This window comes from Pelmatolapia mariae, linkage group LG9 (genome assembly GCF_036321145.2).
Source record: "Pelmatolapia mariae isolate MD_Pm_ZW linkage group LG9, Pm_UMD_F_2, whole genome shotgun sequence".
NCBI lineage: Eukaryota > Metazoa > Chordata > Actinopteri > Cichliformes > Cichlidae > Pelmatolapia > Pelmatolapia mariae.
This window is the reverse complement of record NC_086235.1, coordinates 20,376,711-20,390,213: the sequence shown is the minus strand read 5'-3', so window position 1 is coordinate 20,390,213 and position 13,503 is coordinate 20,376,711. Positions and strand designations below refer to the sequence as shown.

Here is a 13,503-nt window from a genome sequence, read left to right as displayed (position 1 = left end):
TTACAAAATTTTAATGTGCTAAATGTAGAAGGTAAAGAGGAACTGGCCACAGTGAGTTTTGTATTAACTGTTTCTTCTGTGATCTAATAGTCATTAATGTTTTTACAGACTCTGGTCTCCAATGAGAGCAAATAGTAATAGCACACAAGTGAAGTGTAAGTCAGTAAAGCACTGCACAGGAAGGACATCCGTTCTCATGAAAACCCCCACCTGCATTTGCAGAAAAGGTGACTGTGCATTCCCAGTTTAGAGAGCCACCAATGGGAGCTGTGCAATGCAGTGTTTAAGTCTGTGTGGAACTCCCATCCTGCTGTTTATCCTGTCGCTACAGCCTCACTGCTTTACAGCGCCTGATGTTCCGGGCCGCAGCCACAGTTCCGTGGCAACCGTGTCCACAGAGACGCGCCTCCCCATGGCAGAACCCAGCGACGACACGTCCGCTTCATCACCGGGCAGCCAGTCTGTAGAGTACAGGGGCTTATCCATCACATTTTTTCTTTTTTTTAAGGATACTAAAAAATGCTTAAAATTTGGCGCATGTACATTTTGGTTTAGCATCCATCTCAATTTTGTTGAGACAGCAAAGGTTTAGGTGGAGACTTCTACATATGTTGCTAAAAGCCAACAAGTATATAAAGTGGCACGCTCTTTGTTTCACTAATTTATTAGTGAAAGATGTTTAAGATTAGCTCCCACTACTATAGTAGTTATACCTTTGATCATTTAAATGCTTCCTGTAGTGAATTATTTCGTCTTACCTTTTACGCTGTGATCACCAGAGTGGGAGTCTGGCTTCGTAATGTGGCGTTTGTTCTGGTTGTTGAGACTGGGTACTGCTGGCAGATTATCACCCCCCTTATCAGCCACCTCCTGTAAAGATTTGCAGAGATTTGATATCTTAATGATGGTGATCCTTTTGATCTTAGTAAAACACAAGATACATATCAGACATACATCATAGTTAAGTCTCGTCCTTGGGGCCGTCCTCTCCTGGTGCTCTGCTGACGGTTGAGGGGACCTCTGCTCACGTGCCTCACCACTGTAATCTGACAAAAACCCAATAGCCATGTATTATTAATTGCAAATGTCTTTACAGCCAAACAGCTAAACCTAAACTTTATTCCGTTTATGCATGCATAATATGAAAATAGTGGGAAAACCCTGAGCTTGAAGAAAAGTATTCAAAAGCCATCAGGCTTTTTTTTTCTCTAGTGTACCAATTGCCTGTGCTCTGGCAGTCTGCTATCACCACCCTGCAGCTGGCGTAGTCACCTTGCATCCAGCACTGGCACCAGCTGCAACACAGACAGCTGGCTGGCATACACCACAGTTAGCCTGGCAGAGAAACCAAGAGCTAAATTGGCCTGGCACACAGAGTGTTGTAGAAAGGTATTATGAGGTTGTATGTAGTGGACTTCCCAAACCGTGTCACCTTTATGTAAAACATCTGGTGCTTTTGGGATTTTTTTTTCAAAGTCTATTGTGTCCCCAGTCATGTGAACACAAGAAGGGAAATAAATGAGAAAGACGGTTTTTACAGACGGACCACGTTCTGCCAAACTCACCAATAAAAGAACTCTCTGATGGCAATATGGGGTTTCTGTGAGTGGCACGTCCAGGGTTCTTGATCTGGGAGGAGACACAAATGCAGACAGAAAACAATAAAATCTCTACAATTAACAAAATTAAGCCATGCAAGACTGAATTATCTGCCAGGGTGAAAGTGCAGAATATAGTTACTGTGTAATGTGCTGATCACTTACAGGATTATAATTACCGAGTTGACGGCCCAAGAAGTCTACAGAGGAAGACAGAAGGAGGAGTTAGAGGACAAACATTTGAGGTGAAACTGATTTGTATTTGCTCACTGACCACCATCTTCCTGTCTCCTCATTAGCCTGATTTTGTGCTGTTGTTCACGTAAAAGGGCCTGCTGCTGGATGTCCAGACTTTGCGCGTCAGCGGGAGGGTCAGGGTACAGGGTTCGAACCTCCTCACGAGATGTCGTATCTGCAGGATAAAAGCAAGCTACGTCACATCAGGGATTGTTACTATAGGGCAGCTCTAGAACAAGCAATTGACTAATAAATTAAATATTTGCATCAGTACAATAATAAACAAAGCAAAAAAAGTGTTTAGTGAAGCCAAAAAAAAACATCTAGTCCTTTATCCTCTTTTGTTGGTTTTACAGCTTGCAGCTCTGAGTGTGTTTCAGACTCCAGTTTGGGAACACATTCAGTCATTCTTTGGTAGTTTACATGAGATTCACTGTACACATGGGCAAACTGTCCGTCACTGACCGAGGCCTCAAATGACCTCATGAGATTAAAGTTTCGGTTTAGGTAAAAGGAGATAGAGCACCAATTAAAAGTCTAAACCATTTGGTATCCTCCACACTTACAAGAACAGCATGACCAAAGTGATTGTAAAAAGAATCAACACTGACTTCCTCTACGTAGCTTAGTACTGAGAATAAAAGAAAAGCATTATTAGACATATTTGTGCTTCTTCTTCTTCTTTCGGCTGCTCCCTTTAGAGGTCGCCACAGTGGATCATCTGCCTCGATCTCCCTATTTCTAGCATCCTCCTGTGTCACAGCAACCCCCTGCATGTCCTCCTTCACTTCATCCATGAATCTTTTCTGTGATCGTCTGCAAACATCATCATCCACAGAGACTCTTGCCTGATCTCATCTGTCAGCCTCTCTGTCACCAGTGAAACAAGAAGGGGCTCAGAGCCTATCTCTGATGTAATCTCACCCCCAACTGTCACTCCCACCGCACACTTCACCATTGTCTTGTTGTCCTACATGCCCTGCACCACCATCACATACTTCTCCGCCCCTCAGGACTTCCTCATGCAGCACCAGAGTTCCTGTCTAGGCACCCTATGATATCCACAAAGACAGTGCAACTCAATCAGTCCTTCTCTACACTTCTCCATCTTATTCCTCTGTAGTTACTCTCTTCACATCAGCCCCGTTATTTAAAAGTGGTACGGTTACACTCCATCTCCATTCCTCAGAAATCCCCTCAAGATTGTGTTAAACACTCTTGTTCAAAAGTCCACGGCCCTCGCTCCTAGACCTCTCGATGCCTCCCGTCTCCTTCCTCTTCAGAGTTGCCCTCACTTCCTCCTTGCTGATTCTCTGCACTTCCTGATTCTCTAACTCCATTTTCATCCACTTTCTGTCATTAACTTCATTCATGAGCTCCTCAAAGTACTCCTTCCATCTTCTCAACACACTCTCTTCACATTAGCACATTTCCACCTCTATACTTAATCACTCTAATCTGGTGGACATCTCTTCCAGCACAATTTCTCTGCCTAGTCATTCATTACAAATCACGTTCTCCTTAGTGTCCAGCCTCACATACAACTCACTACAAGCCTTTTCCTGCGCCAGGGCCACCTCTCTCTGTGATGTGCGCCTAGCTTTCCAGTACTCTTTTCTTCAGCTCTCCGACTATTCCACTTTTCTTTGCCAGCCTCTTCCCGTGAATACATTCCTGAATCTATTATTATTTGTGCAATGAAAATTAAATCAGACTTACTGCAGGTTGGTACATTGTAAGAACACCAGTGGTTCACAGAAGCATTAAAAGCTGTGTCAAAGCTGTGTCTCTTATTACCTCTGTGTTTAAGCTGGATGAACTCCCTGATGTTTTGCCTGTTAGCATGTGCATCAGCTGGAGAAGGACTCCTAGCTGAAGACAGGACAGCTTCTCTATGTGCAGATTTAAGGGCCTCCGCCCTTGGTCGTCTTCTACACATGAGCAAAGGAGGAAAATCCCAAATTAAACAGAACAACTACCTCTAATAACAAACAGATGTTTCTCTGAAAACGTGGCAGCAGCTCACTATGCCAAATGCTTTCTAGTTGTGCACAGTAACTATAACATTTAGCTCCACCTGCTGCACTGTCCTGCAGTGACATAAATTAATTCTGCATTGCTATAAAACAATGAGGGCATTACGCTTGACCTGTACTTGCTGAATACATTCCAAAGCTTTTATGTTCCCTAAAGCACTGGTCCTTCTGTGTGAGCAGTCTGTGACAAAATAAAAGCCCAGAGACTGGCACCAGTTCAAAGGCATTTCTCAGATGATTTGCTGTAAACTTGAATACAAGCACAGATTAACGAGTGGCTTGTAAAACATTCCTGTAATTTAGCAGGGAGGGATGCAGTTACTCGACATATCATGCTGGGCCTGGTAATGTTGAGAATATTATAAGTAGCAACATGGCTACTGTAGTGCTCCACAGCAATTCACTGAGCAAAGACGTGGGTCACTTCATTTTTTCCAAGCACAGTAATACATACTTCACTACAAATATCAAATCAAGATCACACTTTAACAGCCCAGAGTTAGTATTGTGTCTTCACTTCACAACATCTGGGTGTTAATTGGGTTAAATTCAACATAGCAGCGTCTCTAAATGACTGATTGTAAGCCTGGCACAAAAGATAGAAATCCCTGTTATTTTGGGTCTGTTATACCTGCACACATCCCCCTGCTGTTCAGTGCTGCCTGACTGCAGTACCTGTTTACCAGATTGTAGTGGGTCTCGTGTGAATCTGTGCGACCGATCTGAACCTCCAGTTGTTGCTGCTCTTTCCTCAGATAACTACGGAGGGCTGACAGCTTTCTGATCACTTCCTGTTGATCATCTGAAGCACGACAGGGGAGTGAAGGCAGAGCAAGGATCAGAAAAATAAATGTTTATGATTTGCACGCACAGAGGTTAAGACAAATCTTACCCTGCTGGCTGGGAATTTCATCGGGTGGTCGGTGATGTGGTGCTGACACTGAGCGATTCTGTGAATGCATTTTTTTTATTATAGAGTTATCATAAAGGGCAAAATGTGAAAATATTTGCAGCCTTTGCGATGAGTTACTCACAGTTCTGGATGAGTGCTGGCTCAAAACAGAGGAGGGCCTATATGGCGCAAGATTTGCCAGCTTTTTCTGCAAGGTTGGGATAGGCGGAGAGGGCTGCCTCTGCAGGACAACAAGTAAAATGTCATTCTTTGACAAAGACAGCGAGCTAAAGCACTCCTGTCTTTTCGTGCTTACCGTACCTCATAATTCAACCGTGAGTCTTTCTCCACCCTGGTGGTCTGAGGTACCTTCTTAGTCTCTTTTTCCTGCCTCACCACCTTTTCTTGCTTCTGGCGACGTGTTTCAGCTTCATGGATCCAGCCTTGGTTTTTCAGTTTATGCTGCAGAGAGTAGATAAAACTATTTCTCTAAGTCCACTCCATTGTTATGGAACCCACTCTTAACTATAAAGAAGGAGAAATGATGAAGGACTCTTTATAAAAGAAACAAGCTCGTCACCTCAGTCCTCCTTTTCTCTTTCCTTTGCTCCTCCTCATATTCCTCCTGTAAGCATGCCCTCTGCATGGCCAGCCTCTTCTCTTCTTTCTCCTCCTCAATCCTAATCTGTTCTCTTTCCTCTTGCTGTTTTCTCTTGTTTTCCTCTATCTGTTTGAAATGCACAGTTACAGTTAATTTACAACTTCTGTGCTGAGAATACAGGTTGTTGTAAGTCTAAAAGCATTTCATTTCATCCTGCAGTTGATCAGTGCCCTCTCCTGTCATCCATCTACAGACTGAGGCCCCGGGACCTACCTGCTGTTTCAGGGCTGCTCTGTAACTGTCCTGCTGTTGAAGTGTCTCATCCTTGAAACCTGTAAAGGTGAAAAACAATTTAAAACAGAAAAAACAGAAAGCCATAAGCTATAGATCTACAAAGCATATAAAATGCACAGCCACTGAAATCTGAGGAAGATAACACTACCTGTTAGTCGATGGGAAATGGGAGAACTAGTTTCAGTGCCAGGAGTGGGCACAGGATTCCTATATGATGCCTCATTGATCCTGTGCATCTGATTCAGGTCACCTAAAGGCAGCAAAACATTCATTAAAACATGTTACATTGATAGCTGTTGATCAAACATATTAAATTATCTTACCTCCGGTGAACACCATTACAATAAAACTTACTAACAAGGTTGCCTTTTTGGTCTCTAATCGGAGCGCCTCCTCCACTTCTCCCCCAGGGGTTGTATGCCTTCATCTCAGCCTCTATCTTGGCATTGAGTCGTGATGATTCTTCTTTCTCTATTCTTCTGTGCTCCTCTCTTTCTTTAATCTGGGCCCCAGACACAATTTTCAAAGGATGAAACCATGACACTGCTATAATAGAACATGTGGTTTCTTCATGGAGCTATAACAATGCACCTGCTGTCTGAGTGTCTCTTGGTAGCTCAGTACACTCTCTCTCCTCTGCTTTGACTTTTCTGCATGAAGTTCTTCAAAAACCAGAGCAGATGCTCCATGTTGATGAGTTTCTCTGGAAGCAGATAGAGTAGCAAATGGCAAGGAGATATAAGTACAGAAGGTAGTGATAGGCATTCAGTTTGTGAAGACCCTCTTCCGGAAGACAGAAAAGATCTACTGGGTTACTGCTAACAGAGATGAGGGCATTTCATGCAGATTTACTGAATAAAATCTATATTAACATCAACATGATGAAAAAATTAACATGTTTTACAAAAAAAAAAAAAACAAAGGTGCTGGGAAGGTCACTGACTCATTGTGGCCACTGGATCTGAGAGGACGCGGTGTCTGAGACAAAATCTTGGTATTCTCAGACTGCCGATTCCCCCCGGGCAGACCATCTGATGTAGAAAATACAAAAATATAAGATAAAGAATGCACACGATTCAAGAGCTTCATTAACTATCTGCTGCCGCTGACTGCCACAAACAAAGCTCAAATAAAGGGCAGGAATTTGGCAGTAATATTAAAATAGAAAAGAAATAACTGTAACCAAACACACCACTCGCATATAGTATTATCATTAATGTTGCCTTCAGCTGTAGAAAAGGAGAAACAGTAACAGTAACATTACTATTTTCATGAATGTTGCTTTAAGCTTTTCTGAAGCTTAAAGCAACATTCATATGATTTGCAAGGAGGTGACAGTTGCGTTAAGTGCAGCAGGTCATCTATCACAGTAAATATAAGGGTTTATTTTAATTTTGTTAATAGGTTGTTGCAGTTTCTTTGTAATGTTGACTTTACACAAACTGGATAGCAACACGTTTTTCAACTCCAGCAATCTAAACATCACCACACTGAAATCAAACCAGTCTTTGTCTGCTTTTTGTTGTATTTAAAAACTACAGCTTGCTTTAAAAACTGCTAGCAATAATCAACAACATAAGTCTAAAAAAATGGGGAATAAAAACAAGAAACATTTAGTAAATACATATTTGTGAAACCGATAGTTACATTACTTGGATTGTGAGGAAGATGAGGATCTAATGGATTCCTGGTTCCATAGTAGTAATAATCTGCATCATATGGAGTCTTGTAATTGTGAGGTACAATGGGAGGTAAAGCAGGAGCAACACTCGCAACCCTGAAACAGAGTTACCAACACTCCAGTGAGTGTATAGCAGGGCTGCTAATTTTATTCATTTAATCGAAGCAAATGTGAGCTACCTTGGGATGGTCACCTCTCCTAGGATGTTTGAGAAGTCTCTGTGGTAGTCCTCACTAAAATAGTCCAGTGAGGGGACACCTTGCAGTAATTCCATCCCATTTGAAGGCACAGTCTTCCCAGGCAGTTGTCTGAGAGCTGTAATGACGTCCACCTGGGACTTTCCTGGGGGGGCTCTCTCATCTGCATTCTCAGTGGGTTTGCCATTTTCAAGACTGGGATTTAGGTGCTTCCCTTTGGCCTCTAGATTTTTTCCTAGCTTGTGAAGAACATCCTGGCTCAGGCTGTTATAGTGACGATTCACAGACCCTAGCTGCTGCATCCGGTCAGGCTGGAACAGATTATGTGTAGTCCAGAACACAATCATCAAAAAAAGACAACGTATATATCGAGAATAAGATTAGGTGGCACTTCTTTCAAGAAATTTCTCCAAGACTCCACAACCTATGAAAGTTATAATAACAAATCCAGACCTGACACAAACATTATGTTTCTGCTGTTTAAAGGTTTTGCTAGCCAGATCTTTTAATGCTATTCTCCTACCTCTTTCTCAGGGTAAACTCTCAGCTCAAGTCTTTTCTCCCTAAAGAGAAAAAAAGGACAGAGAACAACGTCACAGGCTTGATGTTGTTTTCTATGTCTTCTTTTTTATTCAGCTGCTCCCTTTAGGGGTCTCCACAACATGATCAACAGCCTCCATTTCACCCTATCCCTAGCATGCTCCTCTGTCACAACCCGCTGCATGTCCTCCTTCACAACAGCCATAAATCTTCTCTGTGGTCTTCATTGTTTCCTCCTGCCTGGCAGCTTCATCTTCAACACTCTTTGTCCAATATATCTGCTATCCCTCCTCTCCACATGTCCAAACCATCTCATCCTTGCCCCCCCCCCCCTAACTCTCATCACTTCTCTTCTTAACCTAGCTTCGACAGCTCTTTTCTAGGTTAAGAAGAGAGGTGACCAGCGATCAGTAGTAAGATTTCATGCTTTGTAGATCATAAGGGTTAAGCTAGCTGAATAGACTCTGATGAAAATGATGATTTTTGAGAATAAATACTTACTCCATCTTCTTCCTCTGCTTTTCAGCAATTTGTCTCAGTAACTCCTGCCTGTATTGTTCTTTCCTCATCTGAGTGGTCTCCTGCTCTTCTGTTGCTCCTGCATCAAGACGTAGAGTCATTTAAATACTGCTCAAGTTCTGACATATGACTTTAATTGATAAATTGCATAAATTATCTGTGTAGTAAGAATGTTTTTTACCTATCAGGAGTCCAGTAGCAAAATCAGCCTTATCCTTCCTGACAGCAGATCTTGCAGCCATCTTCATGCTGGCTGGCACTTGAAGACTATTGAATACAGATACACAAACAGAATGGGGCTCTCCATAAGAGTCACCCAATTACTGACAGCATGTAAGGGTAACATCACTGCAATAACTTCCTCTTTAAGCCACACCCAGCTACGATTTTATGTCACACACTGGCTACAGAGCTTTGAGGTCTATAACTCAGAGACAGAGAGCAAAGGCTTGTGCTTCATCAATTCAGCTCTTCTAATAAACTCTAGGGTGAGCAATTGTTTGCCTGGAGAAGGGCCAAGGCTCACTCTCTATCACAGCACCACATGTTACCAGGTTACTGAGTGTAGTTCAGGAACAATGAAATGCAACAGCAGGCAAAAGAAGTGCTGAAGAGCAATAACCGAATATGGCAGCAGATACCAGTATAATCAATTATGGTACTGATGGTATTGATTCTGAAAATTTATGAGACTTTCCAGGGGGATGTTATTGGCTGCCCATGTCTGCATGTGACCACTGTTTCATCATCATAAATCACATTGCTGCAAAACCAGTCGCCCAGGGCAAAGCATCTGTAAGCTAACATTATTGCTAGTGTACAGTTAGGAGCTGAGATCATTAACAACTTTCTAGAAGCAGGACTCAAAAAACAAACTTGCTTACTCAGACTTCCAAATTGTGTCATTGGTCTTCTGATCAGAAACTGTAGGAGCCGCTGTCTCCTTTATGTCCTGAGAAGCCCTGCCATAGAAACAGACAGGACAGTGAAATTTGGCAGAGGAGCAATCTGATCTCATTTATATGGTAATGGATGAAACTACCAGTAATTCAAATCATTTTCCAGAAAAAAATGGATACTTCTTCACTCTGCGCTCTTGCGCTGTCATCTCCTCTTTGTAGTCAGGCTCTTGAGTGTGCCTGTCCTTCCTCCTCCTGTATCTCAAATCAAACTCATCCCCTCTGTCTGTGTTTAGCTCGTCTTCAGAGCTGTAGGGCTCTGCTCTGTAGATTTGCCAGCGTCTTCGCCGCCTCTGAACTGGACTCCTGATTTCTCCATCATTGAACACCTCAGTCAAAGTGGAAGCATCTTTCCTCTCATTGTGAATGGGGACTATGTTTGTGTGGGTATGTTTGTGATGGGATGACAGGGGAGAGGCTGGGGGAGAAATTTTCAAGCCATCTGAAGCGTGAATCTGTCCATGCTGAAAATGAAAATGTGAGGAAGAAATTCAATGTGAAAAAAGATTTTCTTTGTAACAGAGTGCTTTTCGTTATTTATCTTTCAAGTACTCAGTGAGCTGTATCTACCTGATAAATGGAGAAGCATTTCTACTGATAGAGAATCCTTTAAAGTGTGCTATAAAAATTGCATGGATTATTGCACCAAACACACTAGTGTTATTGTGCACGATCTGCCTATTGAGTCATCAGTCTTCTTACCTTGGGACTGACAGAAGACGTTCTCCTCTTTATGGTTCTGATTTGAGCTTGTTCTTGGAGGAAGAGGTTGTATTCTTTATTTCTCTCCTCTCTCAGTTTTTCCTGCAAGAGAAAAAACAAAAAGTCAGAGTCAAGCAGCCACACTGCTCAGTTAAGCTCATATGACACTTATAATTTAAGGAAATACAAAACTTAAAGAATACCATCTTCTATCAAAAGAAGATACATATTTCTGCTTGCACACATTCAGGTGACGATGAGGTTAAGGCTATATTTTTTGCCTCAATATTTCAAAAATGCTTGCCTCAATACTTATCAACATTCAGCTTGTCGTGCACATATAGACGCCTGAATCCCTCTTAACTTTTGTTTGTAAGTTCATGGTCTTATATAAAGAAAATCAGTTGCCATGAAGTGCGCAGCACTGTGCAGTCAGCCGTTTATATCAGTTCTAGCTGAAGAGCTAAAGCTCTACTTTGATGACCGAATGAATGCAGGCACACCTTTACAGATATCCTCTCATCAATTGGTAGTGACACTCCATCAAGTTGTTGTTGAGGCTCTTTACTTTTCAGATCCGTTTTCTGCAGGAAGAATAAGAGATTTGCTGTGTGTACGCAAATGCAACACAGAGGCAACTTAGTTAAACACAGACATAAACTCACCAGCCACTTTGCTAGGTACACCTGTTCAGCTGCTCATTAATGCAAATACCAAATGAGCCAATCACATGGCGGCAGCTCAGTGCATTTGGGCATGTAGACACGGTGAAGACGATCAGCTGAAGCTCAAATCAAGCATCAGAATGGGGAAGAAAGGTGATCTAAGCTACTTGAACGTGGCATGGTTGCCGGTGCCAGATGGACAGGTCTGAGTATTTCAGAAACTGCTGATCTACTGGGACTTTCCCACACAATCATCTTTGAGGTTACAGAGAACAGCCTGAATCCAGGGAGCAGTAGTTCTCTGGGTAACATGTCTTGTTGATGCCAGAGGTGAGATAAGGGAAGAATAGCAATGATTGCTTCAAACTGATAGGAAGCAAACAGTAACTCAAATAACCCTTTGTTACAACCAAGGTATGCAGAAGAGCATCTGTGAACCTTGAAGTAGATAAGCTAAAGCAGATAGTGGTGGTGTAATGGTGTGTGGGATGTTTTCTTGGCAGACTTTAGGCCCTTTAGTACCAACTGATGATACTACGTATATACAGCCTATGTGAGTATTGTTGCTGACCATGGCCATCGTTGTATGACCATGAGTATCCATCGTCCGATAGTTGATTTCAGCAGGAAAACACTCCACCATGTCATAAGCCAAAATCTTGTTCAATCTATGCCATTTAGATTGCCAAAATGGTTCTAATGTGGCGTTAGGAAGGTATACCTAATAAAGTGGCTGGTGAATGTATTTTCGTAATGATTTCCGATATGTCATTCCAGATAAAAAGTTCTCATGTTCCAGACAATTTTAAGATTAGGATTTATTAAGTCTTAAATGTAACACTGATTAAAAGGAAAAGTCTAAAATGCACATTTAGGTGTTTTATTCCATTCTGTCAGTTGGATATGTATGCAAATTAGCACATATTTAATCTATGTTAATCGGACACCAAATCTTTTAAATAATTCAGCATAAGCTTCAAAAACCTTGCAATACATAAAATTATTATCTTAATATAAGTAATCAGCTGTTGAAATTTCATTGTGACTGTGATTCATTGTGCTTTTCCTTCTACAGTGAGCCACAAATTTTCACTTCGGTGGCACTTACATAAAGCAAAGATTTCCAGTTTTATTAACTTGATATTTTGACTTTAGAGTAATTATTTTTCATATACTGTTTAGTCTACTATTTAACAATTTATTACAACAGTGAATGAAAATAACTCAGTAAAAGGTTTTTATTCTAATGTCTGTGTGTGGTGCTCTGTTGTTTATTTCTCTTTTTTATATTGAGATCGCTTGTTTATTTTTTGGGACTTTTTTTTAAATTGTGCAACTTTTACCTCACTAAGCCAGTTTGTTTTGGCATGTTTTTTAAATTTTATTTTAATAAGCTATTCTGATTTATTTAAGACCTTTTCTTATAGGTTATATATAATTATATCCCTGATGTAACAGTAAATTCCTATTGTTTTGGCTAAATGAACTATATATTATTTTATCTATACATGTTCAGATTTTTATTTTATTTTATTTATTTATTTAGCGTCATCACACCCTGGATATATAGTTTCTGTAGTCCAGCTGGAGCTCCCGCTGAAGCTTCTGCTTCTTCCTTTCATACTCGGTACCCAGCAGATGGCTTAAGCCAATACCTGGGAAATACGGCATATATAGAGTAGACTGTACAATAAAAACAGGAAACTATTCACTAAACACTACAGGCTTAAATAATGCAGCCAATTCACTACTACAGCCTTGTACAGTACCTCTGTCGGGATTGGGGTTTACTCCTAGAGCTGCTGCTGAAGTCATGTTTACAGCATTGTGTAATTTGCACCATCTGACCCTGACTGTAGAGAAAAACTCACTGAAACACCGATTTGCTTATTAAAAAGCAACATGTGATTAAAAGAATTCCATTTTTTTTTCTTTTTTACTCACCGGTTGATTAGTTTACACCTATAAACGTTGCTTCGCAAGTCCTTGATCACATATGGCGGGGAGTTTTTTCTTCGTGCTTCTCAAAAAAACGTCCAAACCCAATAAGGCAAACATTGGACTTAATGTTTATATACCCCATAATGGGGTATATGAACATGCGCGTCTATTTTAAAGCTCGGCTGTAACTCTGGCTAGACAAATAAGAAGACCAAATAAGACGATATATATCAATAATTCTTAAATTTCCACACACAGCTCAAACCTATCCGACCGATCTTTCACAGCGAGCCCAAAGCGTTATTCCGTTGCCATGGGCAACCATGACACAAACCTTCTCCTGGGAGAGGCTAGCAAACACATCTAACACAAACATTCTAGAAAAATATGTCTAATATAGTCCAAATATTAAGTCTTTAATAACTCTGCAATATTTAACACTAGGATCTGAATTTGCTGTTTCTTTTTAATCGTCTTTAAACAACATAAAACCAGGCAAAGTTTATTAACAACATGTTAATAAACTTAACATACTGCAGTTGTCTAAAAATTATACCATCCAGCCTTAACCAGCAGCCCTTTAGGCTAATTAGTAGCCCTTTAACTTACTAGCTACGGCCTTCCTCCAGAATAGTATTGCC

General features: G+C 41.1%; 1 protein-coding gene across 1 annotated transcript; it reads right to left on the bottom strand.

The window, feature by feature from the left end:
- Positions 1-21: 21 nt before the first annotated feature.
- On the bottom strand, positions 22-12,736 carry LOC134634149 (centrosome and spindle pole-associated protein 1). Its single transcript, XM_063483211.1, has 28 exons — positions 12,691-12,736; positions 12,479-12,576; positions 10,760-10,840; positions 10,257-10,358; positions 9,675-10,018; positions 9,480-9,557; positions 8,777-8,862; positions 8,578-8,674; positions 8,060-8,099; positions 7,519-7,847; positions 7,311-7,435; positions 6,602-6,689; positions 6,250-6,361; positions 6,013-6,160; positions 5,802-5,908; positions 5,638-5,688; positions 5,344-5,490; positions 5,085-5,225; positions 4,906-5,004; positions 4,764-4,821; positions 4,547-4,673; positions 3,633-3,766; positions 1,873-2,010; positions 1,764-1,798; positions 1,566-1,629; positions 955-1,046; positions 759-870; positions 22-461 (listed from the first exon to the last, which is right to left on the bottom strand). The coding sequence occupies exons 1-28, from the start codon at positions 12,734-12,736 to the stop codon at positions 334-336; spliced, it is 3,207 nt and encodes a 1,068-aa protein (XP_063339281.1). The 3' UTR covers positions 22-333.
- Between the last annotated feature and the right edge of the window lie 767 nt (positions 12,737-13,503).